We start from the raw sequence: 21,411 nt of genomic DNA on the forward strand, positions 1-21,411 counted from the left end.
CCAGCACACCACTGCCACCTTCCCTGCACATCCAGAGCTGTCCTTTAACATCACCATTCATGAGATAAATGATTAAGTTGAATGAGAAAGACTGTGGAATGTTTGTTTCTCTCTTTTTACATTAAACAAGTGGTTGCACTGCTCCGTCCAGACCAGAAATAAAGAGGAATTCACCTCAGCCAGCATTCAGGACCAACCTATCATCTCCTCTCCAAAGGGAGTCCTAGGGACTGTACTCCCTTTGATTTCCTTCCTTGCCAGCATCCTTTTGGCATCTTCTGCAAGAGGTTGCTGGGGCTGGTGTAGTTAGAGAGTTACTGTGTGAGCAGCTCCTGCTTCTCTCCTTAGCCCCTTCCAGCAGGGTCTAAGAGGACATGAGGATGTGCTTTTGATGGCTTTTTATTTCCAGGCTCCTTTTTGGCTCATGGTGGCGGCCGGTCAGCACAGGATTGCCAGGCCTGCTCCCCAGGGTGGTTCTGTTCTCAGCATGGCCAGAGCTCCCCAGAGGGCTTGTGTAAAGAAGGATGGTTTTGCCCAGAGGGCTCTGTGTCAGCCCAGCATTCAGGTAGGAAATCTTTGGGTCATTCTTTACCTACAGGAGTTGCAGTGCTTAAAATCTGACCTTAGTTACGCTTTCAAGTTACGTTTAGAAATGAGTAATTATTTAGATTAAAACATGTTTGCAACACAGGTTAAGTGATGTGTAAATTGTGTGTATATACACTAGGAAATCCTAGGGGATCTTACCAAGGCAAAAACAAAGCTGGAAACAATATCCCAAGAGGAGCTTAATCCATGGGATATTTTCACCTTTGTTAGAAAGAGAGCAAGAAAATGTATAAGCAATTGTCTATTCTCCCTTTCATAATAGTGATATAAGGATAAATGTAACTCAAATCCTGATGGATTAAAAACATCCATGGGGCTCTGAAAATGAAGTTATTGAACCATGTGGAATGCAGAGAGGCTTTATAAAGCTTTTATATCATACTAAATCTTCCAGTTCTAGGTGTGTGGTGATGCTTCCTCTCATGGCACTATATAGCTGTTCGGCACATAAGCAGAGCAGTGACATTAGAAGTTTCTTTCTTTGCTCCTAGACTATTTGTGTCCTGTGGGTCACTACTGCCCCACTGGCAGCCCAGAGCCCATACCCTGTCCCTCTGGAAAATACCAGGATCAGGCTGGGAAAAGCCAGTGTGAAACATGCCCAGCCGGAATGTAAGTGAAGTGGATTCTCTCCTTCCTCTTGATGTTTTCCTTAGGAATTAGCATGTGCATTTCCCTCTGCCTTAGGCAGCACTGTGTGTTGTATCCTTTGATACACAAGGCTGGTTTTCTTCTTTCTGTTTTCTTATCACCTTTCCCTTTATTGTGTCATTTTTCTGTACCACAATCTGTGGACCATAGAAAACCCATCCTGGGAGCTCTGTCTGCTGGGATGGACAAAATGCTCCTGACAGGTTGCATCCTATTTCTCCATTTGCTTCCTTCCAAGTAATTGACTTTCCTTTTATTGTGGAGTCTTAGACTGTCACTGTTGTGCAGAAGTTTCTTGGCCTCTGGCAGAACAGAGGGAAGAGCGTGGCCTGAGGCAAGACTTGGGCTTTTTTGGGTAGGTTCTGTGCCCTAGAAGCCCATCCAGGTGATCTCCAGGAGAACTTCTCACATGGTGTGGTCAAAGCAGTAGAATGCGCAGCAGGATACTACTGCCTGCCAGGAACAAAAGCTGCCAATCAGTACCCGTGCCCAGAGGGCACCTACAGCAACCAAACTGGGCTGGAAAATCCCAGGGAATGCAAGCCTTGTCCTGGAGGCATGTTTTGTGCCAGTGCAGGTAGGAATTGCGTATGGATTAAATAGAATCCTAGACTGGTTTGTGTGGAGCAGAGCCAAAAAGTTTCTCCAGTGGGTGCTGTTCTGTATGTAGTTTATGTGATTTTGAAGTAGCATTTGCAGTGATTTCTGGGACCCCTTCAGTAGAGATTCTTTGTGATCATGTCCAAGATTCTTACAGTCTTTTGTAAATTTAATCAAAGAGACAGATTAAGGTGTGTCTGGTTTAGCAAAGACGATGAAACCACAAACCAAGCAGCTTGGGCTCTAGGACTCATTAGTTTTTGGTTGCCTTTTAGTGGATAGACCAAGCAGCCCCATCTGCAAAGGTGATCTAGAAAGCTCTTTAGGGCTTTAGCTACCTGGTAAGTGAATATGGAGACTCTGGGTTGAGCTTTTAGGGGGCCAGCAGACTCTGCGATCATTGTGCTGACAAGGCTTGGCTGGGTTGTTTAGCCTAGAAGCTGTGATTTATGGCATGCCACTAGCTTATGTTTTGTGCTTCTTGTCTTTAGGACTCTCCTCCCCAAGTGGTCCTTGTTCACCTGGGTATTACTGCACTTCAGAGGCCCGTGTCCCCAATCCTGTCCATGATGAGGCAGGCAGCCTTTGCCCAGCAGGACATTACTGCCCACCAGGCAGCAGCAAGCCAGAGCCGTGTCCCGCTGGCACCTTTCTACCTCAGGCTGGGATGGTTTATGGTAATGCCTGTCTGCCTTGCCCTGGGGGGAGGTTCTGCCAAGGAGAAGGCCTGGCCAGTGTTTCTGGTGTGTACTGCATGCGCCTGACATCTTTCTTGTCCCCCAGTTTGGATTTCTTGATGTTCTCTGGTTGCTTAAATCTAATGCCAAAGCTTTTCTTCCTTGCAGGAACATGTTACGCTGGGTATTTCTGTCACCGTGGAGCCACGCAGCCAGATCATGAGCACTGCCCCTCTGGCTTCTACTGTCCTGAAGGCTCTGAATCCCCAGTCCCTTGCAGCCCTGGCAGCTTCAACCCTGACAGTGGGAAATGGCAGTTGACAGACTGTCAGCCCTGCCCAGCTGGGTACTTCTGCAGCGGTGAGTCTCTGCTGGTCACTGTGAGCCAAGGTAGACACCCACTACAGCTTCATTTCTTACAAGCTCGTGCTTAGCAGGTACAGGAGAAGAAACTCAGTGCCACACACCATCTTTGGTTAGCAGCAGTTTCTGCAGGATGTACACTAAGTATAAATGCCTCAAATCATTTGTCTTCTAAAACTCCTGTTGGGATCTCAGTAGCAGTCTCAGGTCACCCATAGCACTTCTTGCTTGTTATTACACCTATCTCCCTTGGCTCAGCACCTCTTCTAGATGTCTATTATGTCTTTGGCCTCAGGAAAATAAAATAGCTCAGCAAACAGGCACTTGGAGCTGGCTAACAGCCAGGGTCTCTGCAGCTGCTCAGACGTTCTCACCATCTGTCTGTACAAAATGTTCATGTGCTCCCCCCCAGCACTGAAGTGTTTGTGGTCACACTGACAGCAACAGATTCACCCATCACCTTCTGTGAGACAAAGAGGCTTTGACTTTCTCAGGTGAGGAACTGAAGCAACAGGGAGGAAATTACTTGACTGAACTAACACAAAGCTTGTGGCAGAGCCGGAACCACAACTAAGAGTGTCAGAGTCACAGCTGAGCATTGAATTGGAAGCCTGTGTTAAACCAGGCAGATAATTCAGAACTTACTTTCCTGTACAATAAGATGTCCTTTGTCTGAGGCTGAACTTCAGAGAATAGGCGCTTTCTGACATGTGTTACAGGTGTATGATGAAGGAGATGGTGATTTCAGGAGCTAAGGGTTTCCACTGTCTTTGATCCGGCAAAGGAAAAGGAAAGGCTTTGCTTTTGTTGTTGCAGGGCTGCGCAAAACCAGTTCTGAAGGACCATGTCCTGCAGGGTACAGCTGCCCCCCTGCCCAGACTTCAATTACCCCCATCACTGTCCACGAGGCTTTTACTGCCCCGTGGGATCTGCCTTTCCTATACCCTGTGAGAATGGGCCATACCGGTCACAGGAGAGGAGGGACTTTTGTGACCTCTGCCCAGCAGGACTCTCCTGTGAGGAGTGTGAAGAGGGGCCGTGTATTGTGGTAAAAGGGATTCCATGTCACTAAGGGCTGAGTCTTCCTGTTAGTCTTAGTGACACAGACAATAAAAGGGATTTTGAGTGCTGCCTTTCTTCTGTTAAGGTTCTACTCAGTCGATGCGGATCGGACTGGACACGCCGGGGCAGCAGTTTCTGCCAAGAATGGAAGGCAAAATCCATTTCAAAGACCAGGGGGTTGTTAGGTGGACAAGTAGGCTGAAGCCAAATCTTTCTCCTATTTGGGGAAAGAAGCTTCATTGCCAGGAAAATACAAGTAATGAAGCTCTCGCTGTGTGGCAGCTCACGCATGTAACAAAATAAACCACACGGAATGGGGCTGCATGGCTCCCTAGATGGCATTATGCCCCTAAAACCATAGGCAGCTCCTGTCACCTCCTGTAATATCCCCTGAGCAAGGTGCTGTTCTTGTGTCCTAGGTTCTGGAGCACATACTGCTGAGGTGTGTCCTGCTGGGTACTTCTGCCTGCCAGGTACCAACTCCAGTACGGAGCACCCGTGCCCAAAGGGCACCTTTGGTCCCAGGAGTGGTGCCACCAGCGTGTCTGACTGTGACCCCTGCCCAGCAGGTGAGCAAGGACTTGGCACAAGAAACCCAGGGGCATACATGGGACGGATGAGGAAAACATGACTTCTCCCTTCATGTTATTGACTCCTCCGCTGATCTTCTGTGTAGGTCCTCACACTGAGATTGCTTTTCTGCTCCTTGCAGGCATGTACTGCTCAGCACCAGGCCTGTCACAGCCATCTGGATTTTGCTATTCAGGTTATCATTGCGCTAAGGGAGCCATCAGCCCAGCCCCATTCAAACACAGGGTGAGTGAGTGCCAGGCAGCAGCACAGTAAACCCAGTGACAAGGAGCCCTGTCACAACCTGTAGCTTCTGGTGCAACATTTTCCAAGCATTACTGCTCTGTATGGGGTTGCTTATGCCTTTTACTGCTGCCCTTGAGAGCTCCTCAGATGTAGTGACATGCTGCTGCTGCTCTTAATGTCTGCTGGAGTATGTTGCTGCCTACAAATAAATTCTGCTCAGACTCATGTGTAGCTTGCACTGGAGTGTCCTGTCTAACACCTCCTCCAAGAGATGGCACAGGGATACAATAGCCACATGTCAGCAGTCAGTGCCCTTTTTATGCCAGCTGTGGTCTTTGTTTAGTTTCAGTAGCAGCAGGCTTGTAGGACCTCAACATCAGAAGGACATGGAACTGCTGGAGCAAGTCCAGAGGAAGCCACGAGGATGAGCAGGGGCTGGAGTACCTCCCGTATGAAGACAGGCTGAGAACATTGGGGCTGTCCAGCCTGGAGAAGAAAAGCTGCTGGAGACCTCAGAGCAGCTTCCAGTGTCTGAAGGGGGCTACAAGGATGCTGGAAAGGGACTCTGCATCAGGGACTGTAGCGGTAGGACAAGGGGTGATGGGTTCAAACTGAAACAGGGGAAGTTCAAGTTAGATCTAAGGCAGAAGCTCTTCCCTGTGAGGGTGCTGAGGCGCTGGCACAGGGTGCCCAGAGAAGCTGTGGCTGCCCCATCCCTGGCAGTGTTCAAGGCCAGGTTGGACACAGGGGCTTGGAGCAACCTGCTCTAGTGGAAGGTGTCCCTGCCCGTGGCAGGGGGTTGGAACTGGGTGAGCTTTAAGGTCCCTTCCAACACAAACCAGTCTGGGATTCTATGACTCTGCTCCTCTGTGCCCTTTCCAGAACCTGTCTCTGTAGCACATGGTGCTAAATCTTTCAGTAACACGTCTCTCCTCTGTGTTTTATTGATGCAGGTGGAATCTTCCAGCCTTGGGCTGCCTGGGAATGACATCTGTCCTGTAGGGCACTTCTGCCCCAGTGGTACAGAGTATCCCGTGCCCTGTCCTCCTGGCTCCCTCTCCAGCATGGTGGGGCTGGAGGCAGAGGGGCAGTGCCAGCCCTGCCCGGCTGGACACTACTGCAGCGAGGCAGGACTGTCTGATCCAGCCCAGACCTCGCCGTGTAACGCAGGGTATGGGCAGACACTCACTTCCCAGGGGCAAAATACACCTAAAGGTTCTAGTAGACAGCCAGGCAAATGAGGAGACACTAGGCCTGAATATCTCTTGCGAATGCCTTGTGTGCAGATACTTGTACTCAAGTAATTAAACCACAAAGACTGTTCTTAGTCCTTCAGGTCAGCTACATAGCGCTACTTGGTGATCTCAGATGTTTCAGAGCCATTCTTTTCCATTTCTGTCTGCCTGGCATTCTGTTCCAGCCTTGTACATGGCTTTTTCACTGTTTTCACCCTAGGCTTAGTGTATGGAAGCTGTGGCTGCCCCATCCCTGGTACTGTTCAATGCCAGGTTGGACAGGGCTTGGAGCAACCTGCTCTAGTGGAAGGTGTCCCTGCCCGTGGCAGGGGGTTGGAACTGGATGAGCTTTGAAGGTCCCTTCCAACCCAAACCATTCCATGATTCTACTGTGGTGATCCTTGGTTCTTGATTAGTGCCCCCCTCATCTATTGCTTCAGAACAGGGCTGTGAGCTCATTGTTTTAAGTCTGAATTCTCTCTCTACAGGTATGTTTGCCTGGAAGGAAACTCTGCTCCCTGGCCTTCTGATGGGATTCATGGATACAGATGTCCCAGTGGCTTCTACTGTCCTGCAGGCACTGGGCTAGAGCTGCCCTGTGAGCCTGGCACATTCAGCCCCGTGCCTGGGGCAAGTGCCTGCCTGCCTTGCCCTGCTGGTATGGCCTGCAGCAGTGCAGCCACTGTCAAGCCACTGAGCTGCCCCAGAGGTGAGCAACATGTGTGTGCAGCAACTGGGAAGAGGTATGCCTGCACAGCTCCTGGCTCTGGTTCACTCTAGGGGATGGGGTATTTGCCCTTAGAGCAAGCTCAATGTGTCCACCTTTTCTCCTTTCTCTTTTGAGCAGCGTCTGACTCCCCTCTCTTGATGTACAGGTTACTACTGTCCAGTTCAGACTGCTGTCCCCCTGCCATGCCCCGAGGGGACACTGAACACCTTGGAGGGGGCATTGGCCCCCAGCGCCTGCAAGCTGTGCCCAGTGGGGAGGTACTGCAGAGGAGATGCCAACTGGGAACCCGATGGTGAGTTTGGTTCATAGCAGACACTTGCCATAGAGGGGTTGGAGAGTCAGGGCTGAAGGATGTGGGGAAGTAGAAAACATGTCTCAGCAAACAGAGGTAGTGAAGGCTATTGGAGGGTACCCCACTGCCCTCTGTCTGTGCCTATCAGTCATTTGTGTTTCGTTCGTTGAGCTGAGCATTTGTTTTGGATGTTGCTTTCGCATTACTGCATTACTTTCCTTGTCCCCCTTAGTTTTTTCCACTTTCTCATTCTATGTTTTTAACCCTTTTATTGCTCTTTTCTGTCCTCCAAAATCCTTCCCTTCCCATTTAAGCACAGAGTAGGTGTCACTGGGCCAAAAAGCAGAGGTTGGAGGCTTGAAAAGGAGAGTCACAGCTCTTCCCACACGAAACAAAATATGCGGAACCAGTTAGAGAAGTGAGGAAAATAAGCAAATGCCAGATGAGGTCAGTGCAGGTCAGGAAGAGAAGTGATAGAGGCGCAAGATGGATGGGAAGGAGGGAAGGCAAACCAAAAGTGAGTGGCCCAGGATATCAGTAGTGATAAAACAAGTTCTTGTGGGGGTTTGAGTTGAGAAGGTGCTTCCTCCCTGACCACCGTGTCATGGGCTGGTGATTGCCACCCTCTCTGTCCTCCCATGGCAGGTCTTTGTTCAGCTGGCTATTACTGCGAAGGAGGAGCCACTGATGCCATTCCACGTGAGACACCTGCATTCCCACTCAGTGGGCCTTGCCCACTTGGGCACTATTGTCCAGAGGGCACTCATTTCCCAGTTGCCTGCCCAGCTGGAACCCTGAACAATGCCACGGGTGAGTGTGGCTTCACCCACAGGGTTCTCCTGTGGTCCACACAGCCAGGCCTGATGGTGGCAATGTGTCATCAGTTCAAAGAAGTGCTGACGATGCTATGGCAGCACTGGGTGTACTTTCATCTCCCTGATGGCCTTGACTTTTGGTTTGCTCCTTAGGTGGTGCCTCCCCAGAGAGCTGTGTGCCATGCTATCCTGGTTCTTTCTGTGCTGGTGTTGGGTTGAGTTCTCCAACAGGACCTTGTGCTGAGGGGTTTTACTGCCCAGAGAACTTCAGCTCCGTCAGCCCCACAGCGTTCCTCTGCCCTAAGGTACTGCTTAGTGAGAGGTGGGTCTCAGCTGTGGGCAAGACGTTTCATTTCCCACAGTGGTGAAAGGTCATGGAATTGTTGATTACATCCCCACAGAATGCTGCTTTGGCAGTTCTGGGATCACCCTTCACACAGATCCTACCTCCATGCAATCCTCTTTTTCCTCTGTCATTGCCAGGGTCACTTCTGCAGCTCAGGGGCAGCCCACCCAACACCGTGCCCTGCTGGGGAGTACCAGCCAGCCCGGGGCTCTGCAGCCTGCATTCCATGCCAGAGAGGATTCTACTGCCAGGAGCTGGTGGCAGGAGACCCCAAGCGCTGCCCCCCACATTCCTACTGTCCTGCAGGTACACTGGAACTTGCACACCAGTTATACAAGGGTCTCAATGTTGTGACTTCACTGGGACCCAAGAGTTGTACAAACCTAATGTGTGTCGTCCTGTAGGCCAGGTGATGGGAAGTGGCAATGAGCAAATGTGGTGTAGTTGTCATCTTGCTTCCTGGGAGTCAGCTGGTTTGTTCTAGAGTCTTGTCAGACCACAACAGGCTGCCTGTGGTCTTACTGTCTCTGTGGGCTCCCTTTCAGGCACACGGGTTCCTCTCACATGTCCTGAAGGCACCTTCACTCCTGCAAATATGACTGGCCTATGGAGTGAGAAGGAGTGCCTGCCTTGCTTACCTGGTCACTACTGCAGGTTAGGATCCATTTCAATCTGACATCTTTTCTCTCTATTTTAAGTCGTTTGGCATCTTGTTTTGTGCAGATAAGTTGATGCCAAGTTCCGCCCAGCTCTCTACCACATCTCTCTCATTCAAAGAAAAGAAACAGAAGATTAGACACAGCTTTTGGTTACAGAGGTGTTGGATCTTTGAATTTTGGGGGGCATCTCAAAGCAGTCTGATACATCTGAAAGAGAGAGTAGGTAGCATTTGTGAAAGCATGAAAGTAATCCAGGAATTCCAGCCCAGTCAGCCACAATTGCATCTAAAGCAATTTGCCCATGTTCATGGAACCTGAACTGAGAAGTGCCTGGTTCAAGGCATCTGCATGGTTCTATAAGTGGAAAAATGGGTCTGTTTTCTCTCTCACATCAGTATAAGAAGGTCTTTTTTGTTGCCAAGTTCGTTGCATCTGTTCTTGCACCAAATCATTAGCAGTAGGCCCTACAAAAACTCTTCACTGTTCTCTCTGCTCCAGGCATGGGTGGCTGCAGGGGAAATGTGCTGCTGGATACTTCTGCCTTGCTGGGAGCTCCCAATCCACTCCCCAGGGCCACAGCTTCTCCTGGCACTTGCTGACTGGGTGCCACTGGGGTCAGGAGTGTGCAGGGCTGTGTCCGGCAGGTAAGTGAGGATCTCAGTAGTATTTAAAGTGTAGAACAGCGGCTTGCTGGAGAGCATCTGTTATCTTGCAGAATATATTGTGATCCCTTCGTTGAAGTTGTCATTGCTCATTGGTTTCTTCTGGTTTTACACATTTTGAACAAAGAGGTGTGCCTGACCTAAAGGCCACCTTGAATTTATGGTCCTAGACTGCTAGTGCTGTTGTTTTGGCTCTCTAAATGCACAGCAGCATCCCCACAGCTGTGTAGATGTTCATCCTACAACAGGAGGCTCTTGCTGAGCCATTTTGCTATTGGAGGGCTTTCAGATCTTACTTTCATCTCCTTCTCATCTGTATCTGTAGGTTTCTACTGCCTGGAGGGATCTGAGGTACCGACACCATGTCCTGCCAATACTATTAGAGATGTTCCAGGAGCTGTGAAGAGAGAAGACTGCCTCCCCTGTCCACCAGGCCACTGGTGCAAAGCAGGTAGGAACTTGGACATGAACAGCGAGGGGAGGGAATGGCCATTGTTTTTAAGGAGAGTTTGTATCCTTGAGTCTGGTGAGGACTTTGGAAAGCTGGTCTAGGAGAAAGCCTAGGAGACCAGGTACTGCACTGGGGACAGTCCTTGCGGTAGGCACACTCTCTAGTGATGAGTTCTAGTTTCTGCAGAGAAAGAAGACACTGAACACTTAATGCAATGTGCTGTTCCAGCAGACACTGGGAATGTACAAGAGCCTGAAACCACAACCAGGCTCCAAATATCTCTCTGTGTCAGAAGAGGGGCTTGGATTGTGAAGGTGGGTTGTACACATCTGTGCAGGAGTTTAGGAAGGACCCAGGAAGGACAGAAGTGTTCCAATGGCAATGCAAAGATGACTCCTTAAAGCCCTGCTTCCTGCTTGTTAGGGGATTCAGAGGCCTATCCATGCCCATCAGGACACTATTGCTTTGGAGGCAATGGCAGTGAGCACAGCAGTCTCCTGGCACCTCAGAAATGCCCTCCACAAACCTACCGCAAGCTCCCAGGAGCTCAGAGCCTGACAGATTGCCAACCATGTCCTCCTGGCTATCACTGCCCATTATCAGGTGAGTGCCAGGAGAAAACCAGCCCTTTCCTACCTCTAGAGTTGGTTACAGAATTCCCTGAGATGAAATAGCACTCAGAGCCCTTCTCTAAACCCCCTCATGGCCATTCAGCCTCCCTTTCTTCATTCCATTCTCCTCCTAACAGGTCTGACCAGGTTTGAGGATTATCCTTGCCCCCCTGGATACTGGTGCCCAGGTAAAGGGGATGCTTTCCTTTGTCCAGCTGGCACTTCCAGGATCCAGCCTGGTGCAAAATCGTTGGAAGAGTGTGATCCCTGCTCACCTGGATACTACTGCCCGGATCCAGCACAAACAGGGCTGCCTAACACCCAGGGAATACCTTGTAAACCTGGCTATGAGTGCCCAGCAGGTGATATGACCATGCTCCTGTTTTCTTCATTTCCAGCTATTTCTGGCTGGAATCAATCACTGTTTCCCCTTTTTTCCACCAGGTTCAGTAAATCCAAAGCCTTGCAGGCCTGGCCTGTACTGTGGTGCTCACACAGCCGTGCCTTCCATGTGCCCTGCTGGGTATTACTGTCCTGAAGGATCATCAACATACAATAGCCCTGAGCAGCTGTGAGTACCTGGTGTGTTTGGTGCAGCCAGCTTTAAGTTTCTAAAGACTCTGAGTATTGTGAAATGTGCCTGCGATAAACCCTGAGTTAATGCTACAGCCATGGACTTTGTGGACTGTGCAGAAGCAAAGGTGTCTCTGGAATAGATAAGTCATGGATTTGGTGGCTGCTAAGGCCGAGTAGGGTGATTTATGAGTTCTACTTGTTAGCTTGAGCCTGGAACCAGATGAAAACCACTTTTAGTTTTGCCCTCAGTTAGCACTGGTCGTGGAATCCAGAAATCTAAACACTTCCAGACACTTCCTTCCCCCGTCCCTCCTTGTTTTGCTTTCCAGGTGTGTGTTTCCCTACTACTGCCCCCCAGGCAGTGCCCATCCGCTGCCCTGTGAAGGAGGGTACATGGCCCTCAGCTTGCCTGGTCCAAGGGATTCATCTGAGAAGTTCTGCAGGATCTGTGATGCAGGCACCTACCGGAGTGACCCCCTCATCATGGCACCCTGTCAGCCCTGCCCTGCAGGCTTTATCTGCCCACAAGGTAAAAGGAGCTTCCACAGGAGGAGGAAGGCAAGAAATAGCAGCTTAAACTGCTAGTTTTAAGTTCTATGTGGGCAAAACTCTAGTCCTTTGCAGTTATAAACCCCTGGTGTGGGCTGTCACACCAGTTTGTGGAGCGTTTACTGTGGTAGGTTGTTATGTATTAAGAGAAGTGAGTCAAGAGTGGTTTGGATATCCATGTCCTGTCTCCCAGGGGATGACCCCTCAGGCCCTTGTGGACTGTGTTCTCCCTAATTCTGTGGCTTAGCTGAGAGGTTCAGAGTTAACATGTTACCACAGGAGTGAGCCTAAGGGTTCAAAGTCTGTGACAGCCCCTGCTGCTTGCAGCCTGTGGGGTTAGGATGCGGGAGGAACAGCTTTACAAGTGTGGGAAGCCTGTTGGCTGGGATCCTATGTGAAGCTCACTGATGTGTGTTGAGCTCCCATGGAGGAGATCTTGTCTGCTCACTCTTGCCACTGGATTTCTCCAGTGAAAGAGCCAGGACAAAGAAATGAAGACTTATATTTAAATATAGGTGAATTAAATTGAATGTTTATGAACTTTATATATACATACCTATGGTAAATGCCCCATCCCTGGCAGTGTTCAAAGCCAGGTTGGACAGAGCCTTGGGTGACATGGTCTAGTGTGAGGCGTCCCTGCCCACGGCAGGGGGTTGGAACTGCATGATCTTAAGGTCCTTTCCAACCCAAACCAGTCTGTGATTCTATGATAGAGAGGTGTGGATATGTATAACGGGAATAAGCGGCCTCTGCCTATCTCTTAGCACTTGCTTCGGTCCCTCCGCAGTGTCTGTGTCTGAGGTACTCCCCCCTTTCTCCAGGCAGTGAGAGTTACCACAAGAAACCTTGTCCCAGTGGCCACTACTGCCCTCCCCTGGCATCTGCCCCTCTGCCCTGTCCCCCGGGGACCCATGGGAGCAGCAGCTTTGCGAAGCACATAGAGGATTGCCAGGCCTGTCCTGCTGGCACCTTCAACCACCTCCCTGCTCAGGCTGCCTGCTTCCCCTGTGGCAGCTCTTCCTCCTCTCAGCCTGGTGAGTTGCTGTGTGTGAGTGAAACTTTCACTTCTATTGAGAGACCATAAAGGAAATCATCCAGAAACGTGATTCCCCACATTGTGGTTTCGTGGTGGACCACAAGCCTTGGGATCATCATGATGCTGTTGGTGCTATCAGCTGCTCTTCCTCTGTCCCACCCAGAAGGAGAATTCCATTTTCAAAGCTTTTTTCCCCTCTTACACTCTGTTAGCCAAGGGGATTCATCTCCTTCAAAGGAAGAGATGAGCAGCCCTACTGATTCTTGTTCTATTATTGCTTTGAAAACATTGGAGTTTCACCATGAGTACTTTTGCCCTGCACTGGGGAGCTTACGTTAAGTATAGGTGTGCCAAAATTGGGCACTGAACCATGTCCAGCTTGGGAAAAGTCTGGAAAACTGGAAGGTAGGTGGCAAATGCTTTACTGTGTGCACTGTGCTGTACCAACATTTCAAATCAGGTGGATTAGAGGCTGTTGAGGCACAAGAGAGGGGCCTGGCAGCATTGACTGACTGAGTCCTTACCCTACCCAGTGGCTTAATGTACAAATGACTGTAGTGCTTGTCAACACACTGCTGCTGCTCTTCTCTAAGGTGCAACCAGCTGTACCTGCCATGGGCTGAACCGGGCTTTCCAGCAGTCAGATGCCTCCTGCATCTGCCAAGCAGGTTACATTTACTATGATGAGAGAGGCAAGACAGACCCCGACAGCAACAGCGATCAGGATTGCCGGCCCCAGGTAAAGTTTGGCTTCAGAACAGAGCTGTTGTGTGATATGAAGGAGGGAGGGTGATTTGGTGCTTCAGGCCCTGTCTCAGGGTGCGTGCATGCAATCCGAGTTCAGTTCTCTGGGCTGCTGCAGACACAAGTCCTTTAAGCTGCTTTGTTTGAGACCCTTGGACCATTCTTGTAGGATAATGGCACTTGTCTTTGCCAAATTCATAAGGTATGGAGGCAAAGGATACTTCTTCCATGCTATGGCAATGGGGAGCAGCACAGTCGCAGACAGATGCAGGAATTAAAGCTTCCACATTGTTCCTATGGAGTCCTTCATCAGCTCTGCTTGAGGAATTTGGATGGGACGCCATGACCGTTCTTCCGTGCTTTCCAAGTTGTCTTTATCAGCCCTTGTGGGATTACCTTTACTTGAACGTCAGCAGTTTGCAGGGGGAGGAAGAGGATTTGAGGGCTGCTGCCCCTCAGTGGGAGCTGGTCAGGTGTCCCACACTGGCGAGTGTTGCTCTTGCAGGTGGATGAGCTCTGTGCTCCTGGAGAGGTCCGGCTCGCAGCCACGCGCCACTGCGTGCTTCCCGAGCGGTACGACTGCTCCCCTGCCTGCGGGCCTGCCGGGGGAGAGGTGAATGCAGAGCTGGGCATGTAAGTCCCATCCAGAAGCACTTCACAATGGGTTCTGAGTGGCTGTTACTGATCCCACCAGGGCGTTCTGAGGAAGGTGTTATTCCCAAGTTGCCTTCCTCTCCTCCAGGGAGAGCTGCCTGTGCTTTCAGCATCACCCAATGATTTTGTATGCCTGGGCAGAGACACCAGAATGACACTGGGTGACAAGGTGAGGGTGGGCAGAGCTCACATTTTCTGAGGTTGACCTTTTTCCATGTGCCTCAGGTTGAGGAAATCAATCCTCATTCCCCCCCTATCTTTAATGCCAACTAAAACACTAGTTTAATGCCAACTAAAAGCTAGTTCTTGTCAAATTATACTTTTAATCTCTTTCTGGATGAACTTCTGTATTGCAAAATCTCCTCCTGACATGGATTGCACAGAAATGAGGTGTATTAAAGTTAAGCTCTGTTTCTTTCAAGCGTTTACTTAAAGCAGAACTTTATGCATAATGCTCTGCTACAGGACTGATCTTGGTCTCTGCCGGAGAGTGGGGTATTACATTTCGGCCTTTCACATGCACGGAATAGCAGACAGTGCTGGATGAAATGGACTGTGAGCTTGCTCCATCCTGGTTTCCATGGACATAGTGTAAGATGCTGGTTGCTCAGGGATCACAAGTGATCAAGACCTTTTGTCCTCTGTACAGATGTCACTGCAAGCAGTATGTCTCTGCTGAAGAGCTGTGTGACCAACTGTGTCTGCTGAGAGCCCCACGCATCTCCTTGGGATTTGGCATTAATAGAGAGCTGCTGCTCAAGATGAATGGAGGAGAAGTGTGGGTAAGTGTGAGGTTGCACAAGGGTGTAAAGCTGTGAGTAGAGAGGAAAGGCTCTCATTGCCCAGGTTGGTGCACTGCTGAGAACTGGCAGCTTCTGCATGGTTGGGGAAAATCCTCTCTAGGGCAGCCTGGTACCACTAACACTGATCACAACCCAGGCTCTGAGCCCAGGCTTCAATCAGTGCCAAGTGTTCCCTCTGCTTTTAACAGGAAGTGGCAAATGTTCTGGGCCCAGATGAACACGTGCAGAAAAGCCAACGGGTGCATTTGGTTCTGTTCAGTCCCAGTGGAGTGCTGGGTTTCATTGTCTCCAGCACAGATGTTCTGGATGCATTTCTCACAGGTAAGGCTTGAGGGTGAACCAAAGTTCCAGTCAGACAAAGCTATTCATTTCCTTTCAAGTTGCCGCAGAGGGAATTTATTGTCCAAATTATTTACAAAGTAGGGAGAGATCTTGTTCCATGTGGGAGTAACCAGCGGTGACCTGCATTGGCTCTCTGGGAACGGGTCAAATACAGGTTATAGAATGATTTTGGCCTCCCAAGAAGCTAGAAGGAAACTCCACTCAAAGACAGGTCTGTTGCCAAGTGTGTGCTGGCTCCTAACTCCAGCTGCTCATTTACGGTGGTGTGGCTGAGAGCAGAATTTGACCTCGTGAGCTGTAATTGCCCACAGATACAAAGAAATAGTTCTTCATTTTCAAGAGCTGCTCATTCTGCAGAATTCATTCTGGTTTGTCCTCTTGCCTGTGGCAGGAGACTTTTCATCACATCAGTTGCTACAGAAAGGTCGTCGAGTCCAGACGGCTTCCTCCACAGATGCCCCCACCTTGCCCCTCGTTCCTAACCCAGTAGTATGTCTGGAAGCAGGAGACACGATCCTTTTCCAGCTCAGCATCAATTCCCACAGTGAGTGTTGTTGGGTCTGTGTGCTCTTTGTGTCCAGAGCAATGGCTCCACATTTGGGAGCACTGCATGTATGAGCGCATTCCATCACCTCCCTGTCTCTCTTGCCTTCGGGGGATTCCAGAGCTTTAGTCTAGTGACTTACATGGTGTTATTTCACTTTTTTACTGGATTTCTGTAGAATAAAGAAATCATTTGTCCTCTGTTAGAAAGCAGAAGTTGTTGTCAGGCAGTAATGCATACCTCAAATGAGTTGGCACTGCATGGCCCTATAAAAGAAATGCAGCTCCATAGTTGTTTGCCAGACCAGTATCAAGTGTCCTGGCTGAAGCGGGTCACCGTTGCTGACAACTATGCTGAACCATTCTCAGATCGTGCATCCAGCCATTACCCTGTCTATCAGAAGCAGCATCTCTATAACAGCAACCCAAGCTGGGATTTTGGAGCCTTCCGAAGGCTGGACCACCTCATCCAGGAGACTCACCTCAACATCTCGTGGTAATGCCTGCTGTGGTTAATATACATGGGTTATGGGCAGGACTTGAGAAGGAGTGTGTCACGGGATCAGTGAGCAGTGAAAATGCCAGTTTGGTGTGTTCATGTATTTAACTGTCAGCACAGCTGGAGGCTAAAGGAAGCTTTGATCAACCTCCCTCGCTTTTCTTCCTTACTTCTCCCTTTCAGGTTTGCCCATGTTTTCCTGGAGTCTGGGACATACGTTTTCAGGGATAGGACCATTCAGGAGCGCTTCCTGATCGTGACTGTGAACGAAGCAAACGTTCGTTGTGACCCCCGAGATGTGTCCTTCCAGCCCTCTTCTCTGTTCCAGCTGGCCAGACATGGGGCTCTGAAGCAACAGGCCCTGAACTTGGCTCCTAACTGGGCCACTATCACAGGTACAGCCAAAACATTGTGACAGAGGGAAGGACCAGTTGTGCTTCTCCCCCCACTCTGCTTGAAGAATTCAAATGAGGGCTTTGTTTCCCTTGGCTTGAAAGCAGATAGTGCCAGTGCCAGTTGCTAAACTCAACTGAACTTAAAGGCATCATTTAAAAGTTCACTCGAGGCTAAACGCAAGGACAGTTGAGGTCTTTCCTCAAAGCTGTGCCTCTGTGTGAGTGCTGTGCACATACCAGTCCCTTGTCCATCAGTGAGAGGACAGTAAAGCAATAGAAATGAAAGCATGGCTTGCATCCTCCCTGCCATCCCTCTTGGCTTTCTCAGTGGTCCTCTTTGTTCTGGGCTCCCTAATTGTGGTGCTGGCAACCCTGGCTGTAGTGCTCCAGCCCGCTGTGCCCATCATCAGCCCCCTGAAGAGCTGGAAGCCACGATGGAGGAGTCTGGGCGAGCCACACATCCCACCAGAGTACATCCTCCTCAAAGACAGGTAAACGCCCTTTGCATGGGAGCTATCAGGAGACCCTGATAGTACAAAAGCATGTCCTGTTGCGTTACTCTCAGTCCCTGATGCTGGACTTCTTGCCAGCTTTACAGTATGCTGAGTTTCTAACTGGACAGCGAGCTTGTTGGTATTACCAGCAGCATTCCAGCTCTCTTCCAGTATGGTGTGTAACAGATCTGTTAGATCTGTTGTGTCTGTCTTGGTTTTGACTTCAAAATCTAGCCAAGAAACCTATCCTCCTGCTTGAACTGGGCTGGTGATAGTGCAGGATCTGATTTTACTGAGGACGAGATACTCTTCACCCTCTTCTGTCATTCCCTTTAGCCTTCAGTTCTATCAGACAGTCGGTCCTCGTGCTTCTGGAGAAGATGCTGGCTTTGAAGAGAAGGGAGCTGTGCAGAATGCAGGTAAAGTACTGGACCAGCTTACTGTTGTCTTCTGTTAACTCTCTAGTACGATACTTTCATACCTACTCACCAAGGTCACACAGGCACTTTGGCTGCCATGCACTCATGTGTGCACATTTACACACACCACAAACACTTCCATTCCAGGTTCATTTGATCTCCTCACATGGGGGCTGTAACCTTCTGTCATTGAATGGGTTAGTGTTTTATTTCTTAGGAGTTATGAGTGCAAGTGGCCAGCCCTGAAAAATGACTAGTGAAGAAAAGAAAGATGTTTAAAAACAGTTCCTTGGGTTGTCCTCTTGGTTGGTCTGTTCTCTGAAGGCACAGGACTCATGGGCCTTGTTTGCCTTCTGGGGATAAACCTCATCTTGGGAATGTCAGGATGTTCACAGGGTACAGCAAAGTCCAGAGCCCAGCAGATGGTGATGCTGAGAACAGAGGAGCAGAAACCCTGAGTTAGGAGGTGGTAGTAACACTCTGTCATCCTCCTCCTCACTAAGGAATGAGACCTTCTCTTACATCTCTTGCCTCTTCCACTTTCCTTCTTCACATTGCACCATGCTGTTGCCTCCTATGGACAGGCAGTGCCCCTTGTGGGAAATACAGACTTGTGGCCACTCACCAAACACCCACCTTGTGTTTCAGAAGAGCATTTGACACGGAGGGTTCTGGAGGATTTCAGTGTTCGCACTCTCTACGATAAGCTGGAAGATCAGAACTTGCATCTGGCATCTCAGCTGGCCAAGCACAGGATGGACGTGCTGGTGTTCTACAATGGAGTCAGCCAGCAGATTCGGAGTCTCATGGTCAGTGTGGAAATGACTGGGGGAAGGGAGTCTTGGAACTGTGACGTTTGTAAGATAAATGGTTCCCCTGAAATGGCAGTTTACTCCTTTCAGCACCTTCTCTTGCCATAACATAGTAATGCTAATTTCTGGTTTTATACAAGAAGCAGAATGGGTGGACTGTGGGACTTGCAGAGTTTAACACTGCTGCTCTCTGTAAGCAGGACATGCTGCAAGCACTGGACTCTGAAGACCTGAAAATCTTTGCCAGGCAAAGGGCTCATGAGCATAAACCTGCAGACAGCAGTAGGGCGGCAGCGTGTGCTGAACAATGTGATGGACGCTGTGGACACGACTTTCAAGCAGGTGAGAAAACCACAGTGCAGAGCAAGAGAGCAGCAGAGTGTCAGGGAGCATCAGTGGATGGCACAGTACACGATGTGTACAGTGGATGGCTCATACACGTGAGAAGACATCCCACAAGATTGTGTCTTCCAGTGTTGTTGTAGTTCTGTAGGAGTTCTGTAAGAGCTGGCAGCCTGTCTTCATGTGAGTTCTGTGAGAAGACAGGCGCAGCTTAGGAACAGGTGAGGACAGAGTTCTTTTTGGAAATGCTACAGCATGAGGCAGCTTGGAGTCACCGTGTGGAATTTCCAAAGGTTCCTGCTCTTGGTTTTGCTCTGGAGACCATTACAGTTCTTCCTGTGGTTCTGTAGGAGTCCATTGAAAGTGGTTGTTGGGTTCATTAGGTGCTCCATGGCAAGAGGCAACAGAGTTAATGAAAGCTCTGGAGATGCTGCTGGGGAACGCTCTGTATAAGAACATGCCCCTGAAGCGGGACATGGAGCAGAAGGTCCAAGGGCAGGATGTGGTGGCAGTTGTGCCCTCACTGGACAGCCTGGCCAGTGAAGGTAAATCAGAAGGAATGGAAGGGCAGGTGAGTTGCAGGTGTCTTGTTGGGCCATCTCTCACCTTTCTGCTAGTTTTCCCACTTGCTCATTTCTTTAACTCTTGGGCCCCTTTTTACCACACAGGATCATGAGCTGCCTCAGCAGTGGGAGCTCTTCAGTGGGAAAGATGCTTTTTTCAGCTTCCCTGGACATGAAGAACACGGTAAGGGCAATGACTTAGTGTCCTGGGTTTGGCTGTGATAGAGTTAATGCTCTTCCTAGTGCTGTGCTTTGAATTTAGTGTGTTAGGTTACACACTGATGGTTTAGTTGTTGCTCAGTAACACTTACTCAAAGTCAAGAACATCTCAGTGTTCCATGCCCTGCCAGTGAGGAGGGGCATGAGAAACTGAGAGGTAGCAGAGCCAGGACCTGAACTAGCCCAGGGGATATTTCATACCATGGAACATCATGCTCAGGATAGAAACTGGGGGAAGCTGGCCAGGAGGGGCTCATCACTGCTTGGGGCTCGGCTGGGCATCGGTCAGCAGGTGCTGAGCAGTTGTACTGAGCATCACTTCCCCCCTTGAGTTTCATTCCTCATGTGTTGTAGTCCCCCAGCCATGAAGAGCCTCTTCTTCCTTTAGGCTTAGAAGTGCCCCTGTTTTCTTCAGGTTTAGATGTCCAGTTGGCTTATCTGACCGAGTTGGAGGTGGAGAGCCTGATAGCAGCTTCTCCCCTTGCCAAGACTCTGTGTGAGATCAAGCAAGCTTTGGTGAACCTGCAGCAACCTTCAGACTTTGTTAATGCAGGTAACACACCTTGGTCTGCATTGCACTGTTTCCCTGTAGTGGATAGGATATAAGATTACAAAATGGGAGAGAAGTTGTGTCTCATCCTTGGGAAAAGCCACACACAAATGTCTGCTGTTGAGCTGCAGGTCATTAAAGAGAAGGCACCAGGTCAGTAACCTTTGATCAGGCCAAAGTGCTTGGTTAATTCGCATGTGTACACTAGTTTCCGTCTATGAGCAGGTACTTACGCAGAGGAATTTAATTCCTTAGAGCTTTTCCATTCATCACAATGTGGGGAAAGTGGAATTCACCCAAGATCTGGGATCTTAGGGAGCAATTCACCACCAAGGCAGCAGGTTCTCTTCATGGTTTATAGCAGTGTGCACTACACAGCTAGAGCCCGAGGCAGTGCAGAGTGCTTGGAGCCAGTTCCTTGGCCATTGGACCAGGCTGCTTTACAGTGGCAGAGCTGTCCCCTGAATTTGCACTCTGCTTTTGAATTTCCATAAAGACAGCAACCACCAAACCAGCGTGGGGAGCTCAGCCCTCTTCTGAGCCCTATGCTTTTGGGCCACAAAGAGGGATGAAGCTCTGTGACTAGAAATAGAGAGCTGCATTGCCCAGAGGATTGAAGAGACAGAAACAGGACTTCACCTTCTGCAAAGTAAAATAGCCACCAGCTCCTTTCCTTGAGGAACCTGGTCCTTGGCAACTGCTGAAGGTGGTTTATGGGAGTGTGTAGCTTAGAGGCACACTTCTACCTGGCCTCCCTGCATTGCCTCAATATACTCACACTGATCTCAGCAAGGGGTGCTGGCAGACACCTTGAAAGTCTCTGCAGATGTTATGATTTGAGGATTTGATCACTTCCCTCTGTGGTGACTGCAGGGATCAGGGGAGCTGCCAGTGTCCTGAGCTTCACACAGGGTGCTGGGAAAGTCCTGGATATTATGGAATGGCAGGGATTGATGCTCTAGCCTGCTAAACACCTGGAGGTTGGGCTGTGAGTGTAGGTGGATTTGGGATTCGCCTTTATGAAATCACTGCATGAACAGCTCTGCTGCTTTCCACACACACCAGTAGTGTTTTCCCTGCTGTTTATTCCCTTTTGTCCTTGCAGGATGCAGCATCTGAGGAACAGCCTCATCCCAGGACCTGAGCCCACAGCTCCCAGGGAAACTTGATGGGGTTTTGCCTACTTAAAGCTCCACTTCTCTAGTTCTGTCTTTATACTGTAGTGTTTTGTATGTGGAAGCTTCTATTAAAAGCCTGTGCACTGACCTTATGGCTGGTGGGTCATTTAC

At 49.6% G+C, this 21,411-nt stretch overlaps 2 protein-coding genes across 2 annotated transcripts; both read left to right on the top strand.

Annotated features, from left to right (window-relative positions):
- The first annotated feature begins 529 nt into the window (after nt 1–529).
- On the top strand, nt 530–3,627 carry LOC115616240 (signal peptide, CUB and EGF-like domain-containing protein 3). The gene is made up of 6 exons (XM_030505243.1): nt 530–565; nt 1,101–1,221; nt 1,620–1,837; nt 2,352–2,603; nt 2,706–2,897; nt 3,620–3,627. Coding segments are annotated over exons 2-6 (672 nt in total). The 5' UTR covers nt 530–565; nt 1,101–1,219.
- Nucleotides 3,628–5,696: 2,069 nt separating this feature from the next.
- LOC115616241 lies at nt 5,697–21,388 on the top strand. The gene is made up of 29 exons (XM_030505244.1): nt 5,697–5,949; nt 6,502–6,722; nt 6,889–7,035; nt 7,681–7,845; nt 8,004–8,155; nt 8,334–8,502; nt 8,742–8,850; nt 9,354–9,499; nt 9,843–9,968; nt 10,392–10,571; nt 10,717–10,941; nt 11,024–11,150; nt 11,485–11,684; nt 12,529–12,741; nt 13,337–13,482; nt 13,993–14,120; nt 14,791–14,923; nt 15,133–15,265; nt 15,678–15,830; nt 16,199–16,325; nt 16,512–16,723; nt 17,052–17,214; nt 17,554–17,636; nt 18,285–18,445; nt 18,649–18,790; nt 19,174–19,361; nt 19,459–19,537; nt 19,988–20,125; nt 21,228–21,388. Exons 1-29 carry the CDS (start codon nt 5,726–5,728, stop codon nt 21,239–21,241), a joined length of 4,404 nt encoding a protein of 1,467 aa, XP_030361104.1. The 5' UTR covers nt 5,697–5,725; the 3' UTR covers nt 21,242–21,388.
- Nucleotides 21,389–21,411: the final 23 nt, after the last annotated feature.

Source organism: Strigops habroptila, chromosome 17 (assembly GCF_004027225.2).
Source record: "Strigops habroptila isolate Jane chromosome 17, bStrHab1.2.pri, whole genome shotgun sequence".
Taxonomy (NCBI): domain Eukaryota; kingdom Metazoa; phylum Chordata; class Aves; order Psittaciformes; family Psittacidae; genus Strigops; species Strigops habroptila.

Coding starts and splice junctions, on each gene's coding strand:
- LOC115616240 (XM_030505243.1), top strand. Junction 1,838..2,351: donor CATGTTTTGTGCCAGTGCAG/GTAGGAATTGCG, acceptor TCTTGTCTTTAG/GACTCTCCTCCCCAAGTGGT. Junction 2,604..2,705: donor AGGCCTGGCCAGTGTTTCTG/GTGTGTACTGCA, acceptor TCTTCCTTGCAG/GAACATGTTACGCTGGGTAT.
- LOC115616241 (XM_030505244.1), top strand. CDS start 5,726: ATGCAGGTGGAATCTTCCAGCCTTGGGCTGCCTGGGAATGACATCTGT. Junction 9,969..10,391: donor AGGCCACTGGTGCAAAGCAG/GTAGGAACTTGG, acceptor CCTGCTTGTTAG/GGGATTCAGAGGCCTATCCA. Junction 14,924..15,132: donor TGAATGGAGGAGAAGTGTGG/GTAAGTGTGAGG, acceptor TGCTTTTAACAG/GAAGTGGCAAATGTTCTGGG.